Raw genomic sequence first — 18,069 nt, forward strand, 5'->3', positions numbered from 1 at the left:
TCCATGTCTCAAAGGCTTAAAAATCCTTCTTTAACCCATCTCCCTCCCTTCATCTACACTGATTAAACTGGTTTTAACAAGAGACATCAATAAGGGATCATAATAGCTTCACCTGGATTCACCTGGTCAGTCGGTCATGGAAAGAGCAGGTGTTCCTAATGTTTTGTACACAGTGTAACTATGTTGTATGATTCATGAATATCAAAGATATGAGATGGACTATATTCAGTCAGTTGGACACCTTTAATAAAACTATTCAAGCTTGTTGTTAAATCAAAGCAGTCAATAGCCCATGCCCCACCACCCCGTGGCTGCACCTGAAACAGGCAAAAGAGAAATTAATGTGCCAGTAAACAATAGGTTAAGTGGACTTTGACTCATCGTCGCCACATTATAATGGGATGTGCAAATACAATCAGAGACGAAGGAGTATCATGCCCTCTCCCTCTGTAAATAAATTTGACTGCAATTATTTCTCCAAAATAAGCACACACACAGGTACCGAGAGGCAGGACAGACAGCAGACTGTTGATAGGTTTGATTTGAGCTTTAACTATTATTAATGACTAATTCTAAAAGAGACATGAGGTGCCATAATGAAGCTTGGGAGAGGCTGGGCGCAGGGAAAACTATCACACGTGGCACTACTGATAAGGGGAGGAACTGTTTAAGGCACAGATCACTCAGCTCCCTGCCTAGCAATAATGATGCAATGTGTAGCGATGAGGAGACTCCACCCAAGGTGGGGTATGTATACTACCAGGGATAAAACCATGGTTTTTGTCTAATGCAGCGGTATTGACCCTCTGGGCAGAATAAACTTGGTTTAAAGCTTTCATAGTGCCCGTTGAGTTTGTACTCTGAAAATGAGAACCTAACACTGTCAAACCAGCAGTGTTTCCGTGAGCGCTCACTTTTTGACTGACAGGAGTCTGTCCGATCAATAGATCGCTAGAAGACTCATATCTTTCCTGAGGGCTCGGCAGACTTTTCTGCCGAGTAAATTGAAAAGTAGCCTAGCTAAGTGGAAAAAGGAGCGTAAATCGTCAGTTTAGCCGACAGCCGGTGCTAGTGGAAAACACTGGTGTGTAAAGTCCTTTTATTCCTTCTATTTTTAAGATACAAGTTTTAATTAGCAAATTGGTCGGTTAATGATGAAAACTTGCTGGGAAGTGAAATGCTTGTCTCGACAGGCATACCAGGACTCCAGGCACAAAGACCAACGATGCCATTTGCCGAGTTGCTCCTGCTCTGACTGATGAACAGTAGGCTTAGGCAATATACAGTATACCGGGGTATTTGGAAATAGCCACGGGATGGTTTTTCAATACCATTGAAATGTATTTTAAGGTCATTATTTATTTTGTGTTCAATAAGTTGTTATATTTGTAGCTACTTAAGTAATTACCTGCAACCAACTTGTGCAATACTTTAGGACATTGGAGTTCTTCGTTTCACCTGTTAGATTACTTTACATCTTACCTTAGTTCCCCAGAACAGTTGAGCCAGTCACTTGTTGTGCATCTTACCTTAGTTCCCCAGAACAGTTGAGCCAGTCACTTGTTGTGCATCTTACCTTAGTTCCCCAGAACAGTTGAGCCAGTCACTTGTGCATCTTACCTTAGTTCCCCAGAACAGTTGAGCCAGTCACTTGTTGTGCATCTTACCTTAGTTCCCCAGAACAGTTGAGCCTGTCACTTGTTGTGCATCTTACCTTAGTTCCCCAGAACAGTTGAGCCAGTCACTTGTGCATCTTACCTTAGTTCCCCAGAACAGTTGAGCCAGTCACTTGTTGTGCATCTTACCTTAGTTCCCCAGAACAGTTGAGCCAGTCACTTGTGCATCTTACCTTAGTTCCCCAGAACAGTTGAGCCAGTCACTTGTGCATCTTACCTTAGTTCCCCAGAACAGTTGAGCCAGTCACTTGTGCATCTTACCTTAGTTCCCCAGAACAGTTGAGCCAGTCACTTGTTGTGCATCTTACCTTAGTTCCCCAGAACAGTTGAGCCAGTCACTTGTTGTGCATCTTACCTTAGTTCCCCAGAACAGTTGAGCCAGTCACTTGTTTGTAAATAGCGCAACGGGAGAAAGCGGTAACAGGTTAGTTCAGCTATGAATTTTGTTTAACTTGCTAGTTATTTAAGTGGCTGAATTATGTAAGGAGATGGGCCTCATATCGTGTAGCTTTCCACCGTGTTTGAGAAGTCAAAGCGCTTTGGATGAGTTCTGTACAGCGGCCACTGCTATCTTGATTTCCTAGCATTTGTTCTCCTCACCGTTCTTGGCCCGGTCTGCTCCAACTCCTCTTCTCTGAGCAGAACAGGCAGGACCATTGCCCTAGTGACTCCAGACTCCACACAAACACAGCATGTACACATGCTGCTTCAGAGCCAGTACAGTACTTCCTTCAGACAAGCAAGCATTAAAACGTTCATTTGCAGAGTCTCTCGTTTACATTAGCTTGGAAACGTCCAAACTCTCTAGCGCCTACCCATATACAGATGATTCAGAAAGTATTCAGACCTTCACTTTATCCACATTACAGCAATATTCTAAAATGGATAAAAATTATTTCATCCCTAATCAAACACATCATAACAACAAAGCAAAACAGATTTTTGAAATGTTGGCAAATTTATTACAAATAAAAACTGAAAAATCACATTTACATAAGCATTCAGACCATTTACTGTGTCTGTGCCAGTTTTAGCTTTGTCATTATGGGGTAGTGTGTAGATTGATGAGGATTTTTTTTAAATTCTATACATTTTAGTATAAGGCTGTAACGTAACGTGTGGAAAAAGTGAACGGGTCTGAATACTTTCCGAAAGCACTGTATGTATAACTTTATGAGCAGGATTGTCTGCCTTTGCAATTAGTTTATTTTCAGTTGTGCTCGTTAGCATATTTAGCTAGAAGCCTCTATGCAAATTCGCTATTACTTGTTCTAATTTTGTTAGCATTCTGGTCATAGGCGCCCAACTGGCTTTTTTGTGTTTTTGGGCGACCCCTTGTGTACTATACCGGTAAAAGCATAAATCCCGGGATGAGAGCAGAACTGTATGACGATATTGAAATTTGGATACCACCCAACCCCAATGAACAGTCCAATCGAAGTAGAGGCTGGCTGCAGATACCATGCAGTGAAAACCTGTAAGATTGTTACTCACAGCAAGGTTTACTACTGGTGCACCTTGAAAAGTGGTCAAGGACAACTGTTCAGGATAGTTTGACTTTATAAGGCTACTCTATTCTATGCACATACACAGACACACACCTCTTTGAAGGCATCCAGCATGTCTCCGATGGCTTCCTTCTTGTTCAGCTCCTTCATGTTCCTCTTCTTCTTTGGCACAGACACAGCAGCTAGAAGAGAGAAGACAGGAATGTTACATTACATTTGTTACATCAAAAACCTGAAGCCACACCAAGAATCCCTGGGTGCCAAGGGTCAAACCCGAAGCCACACCACCAAGAGTCAAACCTGAAGCCACACCACCAAGAACCCCTGGGTGCCAAGGGTCAAACCTGAAGCCACACCACCAAGAACCCCTGGGTGCCTCAGTCACACCAAAACCTTGGTGTAAATACTACAGTTTTTCTGACCAAGTGACCTGACAGGGAAAACTCCTTCCTGCTCACCTTGCATAGACGAGTCCTCTGAAGGGCTGCTGGACAAGGGCACTGGGGATGCATCCTCCTCTTTCTGCTCCTCCTCCTCCTCTTCTTTCTTCTCCTCCTCCTCCTCCTCCTCCACGGCAGCAGCTGCAGGGTTAGCAGTTTCCTGAGGTGGGGGAGCGGCAGGCTCTGTGATTACAGTTGCAATGCGCTCTATTGCAGCAACGGGGGCATCTACCTCATCGGGGTCCTCCTGGGGGAGGCCGTTGGACAGGGGCAGCTGCTCCACCTTCTTTTGGGCCACAGCAGGCTCCGCCTCCGGGACAGAGGGAGTGGCGGCATGAGCAGGGGCAGAAATGGGCTCGGTCATGGCTTTCTGTTTAGGCGCTGGCGGCAACACCACGCTCTCAGTTTTAGTGGCCGCTTCCACAGCCGCCACCAACTTCAAGGACGGAACGAAATCGTCGCCCGTTGCCATGGCGATGGGGGTCACAGGTCGTGGAGCGGGTTTAGTGTCTTCTTTAATGACCACAACAGCCACTACTACCTCTGGATTGATGGTAACTGCCGGCTCCTTCTTGACCTTTTCTACCTTCTCCTCCACCACTACTACTTCCTCCGCTACCTGGGCAAGAGGCTTCTCCACAGATGCTGGTGCAGCCAGAGGCTCTACCTGTGTGGAAGGACCTTCCGGGGTCACTGCCTTCACCGCGGGGGTCATACCAGCGCCCACTGTGTGGCTGGCCTGAGCCATGGCGGTGGCAGGGGGTGGAGTCTGTACCTCTGCAGGGGGAGGGGAGGTAGAAGCTGTCAGGGGGGAGGCGGCAGGGGCCTGGTCTTCCCTTTGTGGGATGGGCACCTCGGGCCTCATCCCCGCCACCGGGGCATGCGATTCGCTGACGACCTGTTCGGTAAGCGGGGCAACCTGGCCATCGGTTTCCTGTCTGGCCTCCAGTGGGACAGCTGCAGTGGTAGGCTCTGGAGTTGACAACACTGGAGGCAGGGCTTCGGCGGCCGTCACTGTGCAATCCGCGGGTTCTGCGTTTTCATCTGCAACAAAGAAGGAAATCAGTTTGGAACTGTTTTGGACCTTTAATGTACTGCAATCAATCACTGACGATCAAATCAGTAATTCATGCGGGCAAAATGTGGCTGTATAAACATTGTAGTACCACAAGACCTGAGAGGAGGCTCACCTGTTCTCGTCACGATGGTGACGGGTTTAGTAAATTCCCCGTTGGTCTGGGCAGGACCTTCTTCCTCTGTGGTGGAGGACTAGGGGCCGAAAACAGGAAGCAACATCAAAACTAGCATTGCAAAAATATACTTGATACAAAATATGTTTTTTTCAAATGCTATCCTTTTGCCTGGTTGATCAAAACCAGCCAAGTTGAGAGTTGGAGAGAACACACAACCATAAAAATAAACACTGAATGGAACATCTGGCTTCTATTCCAAACTTCCTGGTTTCCTTTATGACATCATCGCTGTGGAATCATCTCAAAGCCACAGGATTCCAAACTTGCATTGTGAGGTCATCACTGGGAATGATTCCAATGAGGAGAAATCAGGGGATGTATTAAGTGATGTGAAACACTTAACGTTAAATGTATTCAACTAGGAAGTATAGAGCTGATAGATTCCCTGTTCTATCTGACGGACAATCATCTGTTTCATATGATACATTTATGCTTTTTTTCTAATCGTTTGATATCCTCATATGATAAATACCAATCAAAGTCTCGGCATGTGAACAGCAAGAAATCTAATTATTGGACAACAATGTTTATCAGTGCATTCTGTAACGTTACATGCTCCAGTGAGTTGTGATGCGTACCTGTGAAGGGGGGGTGGAGGTGGACCTTCCCCCGGACATGATCTCCTCTGTGATATCACGGCCCCCTTGGTTGGGGTCTCGTATTCTGATCTAGAAGGGGTAGGAACAGGGTGGGGGGCGCAGGATGAGGTTAAACAGTCTATACTAAAGTTCTAGAAATTAATTTATTGTATTAAGAAAATCACATCGCGCCCAAGCAGTCATTGTAAATAAATAAAAAATAAGTCATTTTTCAGGACCCTGTCTTTCAAAGATAATTTGTAAAAATCCAAATAACTTCACAGATCTTCATTGTAAAGGGTTTAAACATTGTTTCCCATGCTTGTTCAATGAACCATAAACAATTAATGAACATGCACCTGTGGAACAGTCGTTAAGAAACTAACAGCTTACAGACGGTAGGCAATTAAGGTCACAGTTATGAAAACTTAGGACACTAAAGAGGCCTTCCTGCTAACTCTGAAAAACACCAAAATAAAGAAGCACAGGGTCCCTGCTCATCTGCGTGAACGTGCCTTAGGCATGCTGCAAGGAGGAATGAGGACTGCAGATGTGGCCAGGGCAATGAATTGCAATGTCTGTACTGTGAGACGCCTAAGACAGCGCTACGTTGAGACACGACGGACAGCTGATCGTCCTCGCAGTGGCAGACCGCGTGTAACACCTGCACAGGATCGGTACATCCGAACATCACACCTGCGGGACAGGTACAGGATGGCAACAACTGCCCGAGTTACACCAGGAACGCACAATTCCTCCATCAGTGCTCAGACTGTCTGCAATAGGCTGAGAGAGGGGCTGGACTGAGGGCTTGAAGGTCCTCACCAGACATAACCAGCAACAACGTCGCCTATGGGCACAAACCCACCGTCGCTGGACCAGACAGGACTGGCAAAAGTGCTCTTCACTGACGAGTCGTAGTTTTGTCTCACCAGGGGTGATGGTCGGATTCGCGTTTATCGTCGAAGGAATGAGCGTTAAACTGAGGCCTGTACTCTGGAGCGGGATTGATTTGGAGGTGGTGGGTCCGTTATGGTCTGGGGCGGTGTGTCACAGCATCATCGGACTAAGCTTGTTGTCATTGCAGGCGATCTCAGCGCTGTGCGTTACAGGGAAAACCTCCTCCCTCATGTGGTACACTTCCTGCAGGCTCATCCGGACATGACCCTCCAGCATGACAACGCCACCAGCCATACGGCTCGTTCTGTGCGTGATTTCCTGCAAGACAGGAATGTCAGGGTTCTGCCATGGCCAGCGAAGATCCCAAATCTCAATCCCATTGAGCACGTCTGGGATCTGTTGGATCGGAGGGTGAGGGCTAGGGCCATTCCCCCCAGAAATGTCCGGCAACTTACAGGTGCCTTGGTGGAAGAGTGGGGTAACATCTCAAGAACAGCAAGAACTGGAAAATCTGGTGCAGTCCATGAGGAGGAGATGCACTGCAGTACTTAATGCAGCTAGTGGCCACACCAGATACTGACTGTTTTTATTCCCCCCTTTATTCAGAGACACATTATTCCATTTCTGTTAGTCACAGGTCTGTGGAACTTGTTCAGTTTATGTCTCAGTTGTTGAATCTTGTTGTGTTCATACAAATATTTACACATGTTAAGTTTGCTGAAAATAAAACACAGTTGACAGTGAGAGGACGTTTCTTTTTTTTGCTGAGTTTAAAAATGTGCTATTAACTGACTAACCTGGGTCGTATTCACGAGACCCAAACAGAAGAAAACGGACCTAAACTGGGAGTGACTGAACTTTCAATGTGAATGAAATGCTCGTTTTCGTTTAGTTTTGCACTCATAACACTGGTTAAATAGGCCTATAATGAAAATCCCATTCTCTTCTCCCATCAACAATAAGGGATAATCATTTCCCTTGGTTCAGTCTCCTCTCCGTCTTTAGCACATGGTTGGAATTACTCTTAAGCACACATCTAGGGTCACATTACCCCAAGCCCAATTCTGATCTAAAATCAGATTGCCCTCCCCTGATTCTATCTTTAACCATTGGGGGGGGTGAGAAGATATCGGATCCCGTATCAGCGTTAAGGGGCAACATCTACTCTACCTCCTCCTGAACGGCATTGACCTCAGCAGCAAGGTCATTGTACACCCTCCGCCCTTTACAGGGCTTTTCCACTGCTAATATACTAGGGAAATGGTGTTACCATAGCTAGGGCTGAAAAGCAGAATCAACAGCCTCAATCGCCTAAACAGATGTTTTTGATAAGGAAAATGATCCAACTGTCCATCTAGCCAGCTGAAGCCAAAGAGAACACAGACTCATCGTTGATACAAAATCAACAGTGTTACTGTCTGGCCCTATTATGTTAGTGGGTTTATTTAGTTAGTTGGTGCAGATCTATCATTCAAGACATATGCTTGCAGTCATGATGAGAGATTGTTAGCTCGCGAAATTAGAACGTGTGGCTAAAAAAATTGCACAGCTTTTTCCTGCATTAAAATTCAGTCATGAGCGCATGCCACTTGCAGTTGAAATATATTAGCCAATACATTTTGTATTGAATAACAGTGTAATTTACATCACGGTTTCAGTAAGAAAACATTTTGATAATGAACAGCTGGCGTGTGCGTGTCATAACAAGCTCTTGTTGCAAGGTTGCCATAAAGTGTTTCTTTACATGACCTTTGACTGTTGTAAAGCACCGTAGTGAATCTACTAAGTGGTGACATTATGAAAGGCATGTTACAGGATTTCACTGCATAGTTTGTGATCTTGTGAATAGTGTAGTTTCAGATTACAGGTTAATTCATTCAGCCCTTCTTGTTTATTTGTGCTTCAGCCCAAATACTACTGCCTTCTTATTCACCACCATAGACAGACATCTTTAAGTTGTGCCTTAGGAGGTCAACTGAAAGTGTTTTGTATTTACTTTGATTTAGAGGATACATAGTTGTTTTTGGTGGTTATCATGTAAACCACAAATAAAATAATCTTAAATAATTTATTTATGAAATCATAATTTAGAGTATCTGTTCATCCCTTGGAGTACAATTTGTAAAATAAATAAATATATAAAATAAAAAAAGATTTATGTATTTTTCACTCCATCTAAAAACAAATCAGGAAATATACTGGTAAACGGAGACTTTCGCCTCCCTAAAATCAGTATCGGACCCAAAAATCACATATCGGTCGAACGATAGTAAATGCCAGGTGAAAAGTACTCAGGGCCTTGCCTTGGCTCCAAGCTAGCGCAAGTACACCGGAGCCATGGCCCAGTGAGACACGGGTACCAGCCTGTGAGACACGGGTACCAGCCAGTGAGACACGGGTACCAGCCAGTGAGACACGGGTACCAGCCAGTGAGACACGGGTACCAGCCAGTGAGACACGGGTACCAGCCAGTGAGACACGGGTACCAGCCAGTGAGACACGGGTACCAGCCAGTGAGACACGGGTACCAGCCAGTGAGACACGGGTACCAGCCCGCGTAGATTCAACTCCTGTAATGAAGCATCAAATAAAACTTATATTTAAAACATTTACCAAAATGTAATTGACAGGAAAATACTGTTTTAAACAGTACACATAATGAGAGCGGTTCCATAATGAAAATGTCTGTTAGAAAGAGGGGGAGTCTAATAACCACTAGGATGGGTTGCTAATATGACTAGGATTGTGCCTTTGGCTTCTGGACAACAAAGGAAAGTTGATATGAAAACAAATAGAGCAGGAGAGAAAAGCTAGACAAGGGCATCAGGAAGTCTTTAGAAAATAACTGTCTCCACATTTCTATGGATGGATTTTCACAAGGCTACTTTGAAGCAAGGTAAGACATGACTCATTATTTGAAGTGTTCAGCTTTCAGACAATTAGTGCCTCAAAGCGGTGGTGACGCGCTGATAGCCTGCCTAATGTTGACTATTGCTTAGGCACTCGAATGGAAAATGGGAGGCGCGCTTTAATTACCAGTTGAGATTGACAAATAAAAACAACTCCATTTAAATTGTGGCCATGAAAGTTAACATGCGACTGCATTTATAATTATTATTAGTTGAGCAATGACTGGGTTTACAAAAGCACGTTTCACTCCAGTGAGGAGCTACTCTTGGGTTGTCTGACAGGTGATAGGATACTCCATTCCTCAAACTAGGCTCTGTATGCTGTGCAAATGTGATAAGTAAGATGCATGACAACTAACGAAAATACACACTCGACAATTTATTTCCACTAAATTATGCAAATTGACTGACAAGCATGACCTGTCAAATGTATTTTCGGCAGCTAACATCCCTAGTGGAAACTCAAGTCTGTCGTTAGGCCAAACACCGGGGTAAAGTCTCATAGTGGAAATGCAACAGTGTGTGGTACAGTACCGTTACGCGCTCCCTCTTGGGTGCCGGTGGATGGGTCGGCGGCTGAGGGGGCAAGGCCTGCTGCTGGGGCTGGGCAGGGCTTATGACAGGCGCGGTCTGGACAGGGGGTGTGTGGCTGTACTGGGGCTGGGCCGGGTAGTAGGCACCTGCTGTAGGGGGAGGGAGGGAGAAAGGGAGGTTTGTCAAACACACCCCAAAAAGAGCAAGAGACATTCACACAGACTGAACATGCACTGAAATACACACATGCATCCGCAGCAAAACAAAACCATGTGCACAAGGGAAAAAACACATTATGCAGACATATTAGGCAGACAAAGATGCAGCCCAGCACATACTAAGCAACACACATGCACACGCAAGTACACAGACACACACACACATACTCACCAGGGTAGCGCTGGGAGGTGAGAGGAGCACCGTGGAGAGAGAGACGCCCATTCTCTCGCCCGCCCCCTCTCCTCTCCCTCACAGCCAGAGAGGGCTCTGAACACAACAGGGGGGAGAGGGAAGAAAGAAGGAAGGGAGCGAGGCAAGGAAGGAAGAAAAATTAAAGGGAGGAGAGAAGAGAGGACAGGAAGAGACAGATGCAGAGTGAGTGAAGGGAACCGGAAGTAAGCAGGGTGTTAAAGGCAGTGAGAAGCAGCAGGTGAGAAGACTGATAGAGCAGAACCAAAGCCCACACACACACACAGCCTTGGATCCTAAAGAGAGAACAGAGACCATCATACACACAGCCTGCCAGGCCACGCAGCAATGAACCAACCGTAAGACCACCTTGACTGGCCAACCGTAAGAGCAACTGCAAGAGCAATTGTAAGATCAACTAGTGGTCCTTTGTAGCTCAGTTGGTAGAGCATGGAACTTGTCACGCCAGGGTCGTGGGTTCGATTCTCGGGACCACCAATATGTAAAATATATCCACGCATGACTAAGTGACTTTGGATAAGAGAGTCTGCTACATTTCATATATTGACCGATAAATGTGTGACCGACCAACTGTAAGAGCTGGCTACCACCTGGTAAGCAACGCTGCACCTTAGAGACTGCTGCAATATGTTCACATACTTTTCTACCCACTTCATAACTATTTAACTGTATTCTAGTCAAGGCTCATCCTATATAAACTACTGCAGTACATACATTTTCTATTCATGTACTGTCCATACACACCATTATACAGTGCTTTCGGAAAGTATTCAGACCCCTTTCCACATTTTGTAACGTTCCAGCCTTATTCTAAAATGGATTGAATAAATGTTTTGACACATTAATCTACACAACATACACCATAATGAGAAATCTAAAACAGGTTTAGAGATTTTTGCAAATGTATAAACAATAAAACAAATACCTTATTTACATTCAGTCCCTTTGCTATGAGAATCTAAATTGAGCTCAGGTGCATCCTGTGTCCAATGACCATCCTTGAGATGCCTCTACAACTTGATTGGAGTACACCTGTGGTAAATTCAATTCATTGGACATGATTTGGAAAGGCCCACTCCTGTCTATATAAAGGTCCCACAGTTGACAGTGCAGGTCAGAGCAAAATCCAAGGCATGAGGTCAAAGGAATTGTCCGTAGAGCTCCGAGACAGGATTGTGTCGAGGCACAGATCTGGGGAAGGGTACCAAAAAATGTCTGGCGCATTAAAGGTCCCTAAGAACACAGTGACCTCCATTATTCTTAAATGGAAGACGTTTAGAACCACCCAGACTCTTCCTAGAGCTGGCCGCCCGGCCAAACTGAGCAATTGGGGGAGAAGGGCCTTGGTCACTGACAGAGCTCCAGAGTTCCTCTGTGGAGATGGGAGAACCTTCCAGAAGGACAACACTCTCTGCAGCACTCCACCAATCATGAATTTATGGTCGAGTAGCCAGACGGAAGCCACTCCTCAGTAAAAGGCACGACAGTCCACTTGGAGTTTGCCAAAAGGCAGAGCAAAGTAGAGAGATCCTTGATGAAAACCTGCTCCAAAGCACTCAGGACTTCAGACTGGGGCCAAGATTTAGCTTCCAACAAGACAACGACCCTAAGCACAGAGCCAAGGCAATGCAGGAGTGGCTTCGGTACAAGTCTCTGAATGTCCTTGAGTGACCCAGCCAGAGCCCAGACTTGAACCCGATCGAACATCTCTGGAGAGACCTGAAAATAGCTGTGCAGCGACGCTCACCATCCAGCCTGACTGAGCTTGAGGATCTGTATAGAAGAATAAGAGAAACTCCCAAAATACAGGTGTGCCAAGCTTGTAGTGTCAAACCCAAGACTTGTGGCTGTAATTTCTGCCAAAGATGCTTCAACAAAGTACTGCGTAAAGGGTCGGAATACTTATGTAAATGTGATATTTCCATTTTTTATTTGTAATATATTTGCAAACATTTCTAAAAACCAGTTTTCTCCGTGTCATTACGGGCTATTGTGTGTAGATGGATGAGAAATGTTTATTTAAATACATTTTAGAATAAGGCTGTAATGTAACAAAATTTGGAAAAAGTCAAGGGGTCTGAATACTTTCCAAATTCACTGTACTTACACACACATACCGGACTCTGACATTGCAAGTTTTTACTTAATCTATTTTTTGTGAGGGGGGGGGGGATTTGTGTGTATTGTTAGATATTACTGCATTTTTAAGCTAGAAACATAAGCATTTCGCTGCACCTGCAATAACATCTGCAAAATATGTGTATGCAACCAATAACATTTGATTTGATCAACTAACTGACCAAAGATCGACCAACCGACCCCTAAGAGCGACCCTAAAATCGACCGGCCAACCGACACAAAGACCAACCGACTAAGATATCTCTGGGTGCATGTGGCCCCAGTTCTTGTCATGGATGTGGTTTTGGTAGTATTTACAGTGATGGTCCTAGGTAAGATCGTGATTGGACCTAGTGTAGCCACGGTTGTGGTTCGAGCGGACATTGAACGGTTCAATAGTAGGTTGAGGTTCGCGTTCCAGCTGCTGATCTTGTCGTGCCTGTGATTCTAATCAAGATTATGGTTGCAGTCATGGTGGTTGTGCTTGGCAGGTGGGGCCCGGCTCAGAGCAGGGCCTCTTACCATAGGTGGGGTATTCAGCCGGGCTGGTGCCTGGGTAGAAGCCTGCTGTCCCACTTGTCACAGGGTACTGTGGACTTGGTGGCATGTAGGGAGCCCGATACTACAGAGAGACAGAGAGGACACTTAGAACTGTGTCAAGTTACCTGTCTTAAAGGGATCAAGCTCCCTGTTTGCTCTATTTAGGTATATCTACAATAGTATGTAACATTACCTCTTGACTTTAGACTATCAGCTGGAATACTGCATGAGCGGTGTGATAATTAGGGATGCACTTTGTTTTTTTACTTTCCAAAAATTCCCAGATTTTCAGAAATTCCAAAAACTTGCAACCATTTATTCTAGTCAAGTTGACCGTTAGCATAACGTGATGACCAGCTGTGGTACCTGTCCAGGGGGGATGAAGTAGCCCTGAGGGGAGCCAGCAAAGGACAGCTGCTGACCAGGGATCATCATCATCTGGGAGCCGGGCTGGTAGATGTGGGTGGGACCAACCGGACGAGGCCCACTGCTGGTCTGGACCCTGGTGACACTGGTGGGCATCGTGGGCCTGTTGGCATAGTAAGGCTAGAGAAAAATGGGGGAGGGAGGGACAGAAACTGTCAGTATATTTGTGTGTGTGCACGTGCACCGCAGGGCTAAAATGTCACATACTGAAAGTGTCAGATAGTTGAGACTCCACGGGGGGGCATATCCATCCAGGTTAGTACATCAAAGACTAGGAACTACAGGGCCGAGTGGAAAGAAATGTCTGCTACAATTTAACATTGATCACAGCTCGCATCTACCCTAAAAATTGTACAATATCGACTCTGTATGACATGGTTGTTGTTGTGTGGCTGTGCATTCAGCCCTCAGGTTCTATACACTCAGATGAGAAGGAAGTGAGAAGCTGTTACCTGCAGTGCCCTGTATCCACCCTTCAGCCGGACAACACACAAGCAGAGAACAAGGGGGCAGGGTGACAGAAAGGCAACAGAAAAATAGGAAGATAAAAGTAATAAAAAATTTAAAAAATAGAGAGCGGAAGGAATGTGAGAGAGAATGTAAGAAGCAAGAGTAAATCACTCAGACATTACAGTTAGCAGTGCAAAACATCAGTCTTTCACATGCAGCTGACCATCAGAAAATATGAAGACGTTGCAGAAATATAAAGCTAGAGGGTAACAGACTTAAATTCCCAAGGGGTTAGCATACGTCTTCTAGTTTCATCGATGCCTCTGTTTGCAGGCCTAGCAAGTGGTTTGGCCAGCACTTTGCTTGATTGGGGTAACCAATTTACACATATACAGGTGAAATGTAAAACCGGCAGACCATACTGCTGAGGTGCCTAGTACCTTTACTGAACTGCCCTACTGCGGGTGGTGTCATATTAGGTGTTACCAGGGGTAGCCTATGGGGTTACCAGCCTGGATGTCTTCACTGGGGGAATCCCTGGTCCTGGAGATCCACAAAAGGCTGAGGGACAGATTCTAGCACTCCACTACTCAAGGTCTTAATTGATAAAAAATATATACATTTCATTCAATCAGGTGGTTTTGGGTGTAGTTACAGCTGGATCTGGTCAGAACTAAGAAAGGTTGTTGAGCCTCATCCTTCTCTAAAGTGAAATGTGTATTAATGCACTACGGTCCTATTGAAACGGCAGACATTTTGGGCAAGGTAAAGGGAGTTAGTACCTGTTGGTGTAAAGCACGGGGCCCGGTGGCAAACTGGGAGGGAGGACAGAAAAAGAGAGCAAGAGGTCAAGGTTGGTAGCCAGAGAGTGGTGAGATAGACCTTAAAAAACACACACACACACTAAACCAAAGCGGTTAAGCAGAAAGACCGTTACACACAGGTTGGACCAAAGCGTTACAGTTTAGCAAGAGTTGGAGTTAAAAGGCCCAGTGCAGCCAAAAACATGATTTGTATGTTACATATACACATACAGTAGCAGTCAAAAGTTTGGACACCTACACATTCAAGGGGTTTTTCTTTATTTTTTACAATTTTCTACATTGTAGAATAATAGTGAATAAATCATAACTATGAAATAACACATATGGAATCATGTAGTAACCAAAAAAAGTGTTAAATATATTTTATTTATTTATAGATTTATTTTATTTGAGATTCTTCAAAGTAGCCACCCTTTGCCTTGATGTCAACTTTGCACACTCTTGGCATTCACTCAACCAGCTCATGAGGTAGTCACCTGGAATGCTTTTCCAACAATCTTGAAGGAGTTCACACATATGCTGAGCACTTGTTGACTGCTTTTCCTTCACTCTGCGGTCCAACTCATCCCAAAGCATCTCAATTGGGTTGAAGTCGGGTGATTGTGGAGACCAGGTCATCTGATGCAGCACTCCGTCTCTCACCTTCTTGGTCAAATAGCCCTTACACAGCCTGGAGGTGAGTTTTGGGTCATTGTCCTGTTGAAAAACAAATGATAGTCCCACTAAGTGCAAACCAGATGGGATGGCGTATCGCTGCAGAATGCGGTGGTAGCCATGCTGGTTAATTGTGCCTTGAATTCTAAATAAATCACTGACAGTGTCACCAGCAAAGCACCCCCACAACACCTCCATGCTTCACAGTGGAAACCACACATGCGGAGCTGATCCGTTCAGTTACTCTGCGTCTCACAAAGACACAGCGTTTGGAAGCAAAAATCTCAAATTAGGACTCAGACGAAAGGACAGATTTCCACCAGTCTAATGTCAATTGCTTGTGTTTCTTGGCCCAAGCAAGTCTCTTCTTATTGGTATCCTTTAGTAGTGGTGTTCTTTGCATCAATTAGACTATGAATGCCTGACTCATGCAGTCTCCTCTCAACAGTTGATGTTGAGATGGGTCTGTTACTTGAATTCTGAAGCATTTCTTTGGGCTGAAATCTGAGGTGCAATTATTTCCCGATTTCTGAGGCTGGTAACTCTAACGAACTTATCCTCTGCAGCAGAGGTAACTCTGGGTCTTCATTTCCTGTGGTGGTCCTCATGAGAGCCAGTTTCATCATAGTGCTTGATAGTATTTGCAACTGCACTTGAAGAAACTTTCAAAGTTCTTGAAATGTTCTAGATTGACTGACCTCCATGTCTTAAAGTAATGATGGACTGTTGTTTCTCTTTGCTTATTTGAGTTGTTCTTGCCATAGCCCTATTTGGTAAAAAGACAAAGTCCTTACTATCTTCTGTATTCCACCCCTACCTTGTCACAACACAACTGATTGGCACAAAATCATTAGAAAGGAATGAAATTCTACAAATTAACTTCAGGCACACCTGTTAATTGAAAGGCATTCCAGGTGACTACCTCATGCAGCTGGTTGAGAGAATACCAAGAGTGTGCAAAGCTGTCATCAAGGCAAAGGGTGGCAACTTTGAAGAATCACAAATATATTTTGATTTGTTTAACACTTTTGTTTACTACATGATTCCATATGTGTTATTTCATAGTTTAGATGTCTTCACTATTATTCTACAATGTAGAAAATAGCAAAAATAAAGAAAAACCCTGGAATGAGTAGGTGTGTCCAAACTTTTGACTGGTACTGTACATTTCCACACTGAGATTGGAATAATACTGTGAAAATTATGATAATGCCCTTTGAGTATAAGAGCTGTTTGAAAAGACCGTCTGAAATTTCTGCCTGTTTTGGTGGGATGGAGTTTTGGCCTGCCTGGCGACGTCACAAGGCGGTATAAGTTAATAGAGCAATAACAATGAGTTTCAAACCTCTTGGCCAATAACAGCTAGTTCAGAGGTTTCATATCCTCCCATTAGGTTCATCCAATTAGGCCCCTAACTCAGACAGTCCTAGCAAATTTCTTGCTTGAGAAAATATATTTTTGTTTTCAATTAAAACAGCAAAAAGAAACAATCATAGTAAGGTACTTAATTGTTACCCAGAAAACATTTGATATTTAGATAAAAAACAGCTGCATTGGACCTTAAAGAATTGAAGTAGGGGTCTTACACTCACAAGACATAGAAGCTCAGCAAGACATAGAAGAGTCGACATTGAAAGAGTGTTGGCAAAAGAGTGGAAAATGAAAGGAGCAATTGAGTAGCAGAAGAAGTAGAGCGCACTACCTGTCGTGGCTGCGGTGCAGAATTCATTTGTTGAGGTGTTTGGGTGGCGAAGACAAGAGAAGTGGGCTGTCCAGAGGCATAGGTAGCCTGGGAAAGAGGGGAGGCAGAGAAACACAACTACATTAGCCAGCTAACTTGCTGCCAAAGATGGGTTGTGTTCAGTAGGATACAATGTAGCAAAACGCTTCAGAAAGGAAAACAAAAATGATCATCCTTATTGGACAAGTTCAGGGGTGTATTTAATAGTCGCAGAACGTTTTGCAAGGGGAAACATTTAGCAGTGCAAAAGGCAGGTAGGACACTCCCTGTTTGATTTTGTTTTGTTCCTAGAGTAAATGGTAAACAGTTTAATCTTTGTATTCACTAAGAACCAAATGGAACCAAACTGACGCAAATGAGATGAAACGGGGAGGGACCTATAGGAATTTGTCCAATAGAAACTCTGTTTTTTTTTGCAAACTGTTTTCCATTTGGAGTGAACATTTTCTGTTGCAAAACATTTTGCAAAAGTCTTTGTCTAATGAATAAAACCCATGTAAAATCTCACGGTTTCAAAACATTGTCTCATGTTTTTTGCCTAATGAACGCTACTCTGATCTGTCAGAGCGAGCTGGGTCTTGTCACTGGCTCTCACCTGTGTCAGGCCAGGGGAGGGGGGAGGGGAGTGGGACAGAGGTGGGTCCCGTTATAGGCTGCGGTGGTTTGTTCATTTCACGTGGTTCTGCATCAGGGTGGCGCTGACTTGCCAGCCGATCTGAGGAAGAGGAAGTTACCAAAGTTAGTTACCAAAATGAGCAAAAAATTTGGTGATTTTTTTTTAAAACCCCAAGACATTCATCTCCATATTGATACTGGGTCAGCTGGACTAGGCTAGGCACACTAGATGTACAATAATCACCTGGACACCATGCCCAGTGAGCGAAAGAGCAGAAAGGTCAGAAAGCCAACTTGGGAAATCCCTGTATCAACCGCCTAAGAAGTTAACTTGCGGTTGCCCTCACGAAGCTACCCTCAGTACCCAATGACATATTCATGAGAAACCCTGAGTGTTTGTCTGCTGTAGTAGGTCATGGCAGTAAGGCATAGTGCCAAATAACCCGACACTGGTCACAAGTTGGTGTTACAAAG

At 44.5% G+C, this 18,069-nt stretch overlaps 1 protein-coding gene across 1 annotated transcript in view; it reads right to left on the reverse strand.

Annotated features, from left to right (window-relative positions):
- The window catches only part of LOC115101583 (eukaryotic translation initiation factor 4 gamma 1-like), a 46,474-nt gene extending 28,784 nt beyond the window's left edge, over positions 1–17,690 (reverse strand). The window contains 13 exon segments of the mRNA XM_065005808.1: positions 3,278–3,366; positions 3,643–4,668; positions 4,815–4,893; positions 5,456–5,545; positions 9,799–9,947; positions 10,189–10,284; positions 12,868–12,967; positions 13,252–13,431; positions 13,764–13,784; positions 14,544–14,576; positions 16,942–17,028; positions 17,576–17,620; positions 17,622–17,690. Of these exon segments, the coding sequence (XP_064861880.1) occupies positions 3,278–3,366; positions 3,643–4,668; positions 4,815–4,893; positions 5,456–5,545; positions 9,799–9,947; positions 10,189–10,284; positions 12,868–12,967; positions 13,252–13,431; positions 13,764–13,784; positions 14,544–14,576; positions 16,942–17,028; positions 17,576–17,620; positions 17,622–17,651 (2,025 nt within the window). The 5' untranslated portion in view covers positions 17,652–17,690.
- Between the last annotated feature and the right edge of the window lie 379 nt (positions 17,691–18,069).

This window comes from Oncorhynchus nerka, linkage group LG20 (assembly GCF_034236695.1).
Source record: "Oncorhynchus nerka isolate Pitt River linkage group LG20, Oner_Uvic_2.0, whole genome shotgun sequence".
In the NCBI taxonomy this organism is placed as follows: Eukaryota; Metazoa; Chordata; class Actinopteri; order Salmoniformes; family Salmonidae; genus Oncorhynchus; species Oncorhynchus nerka.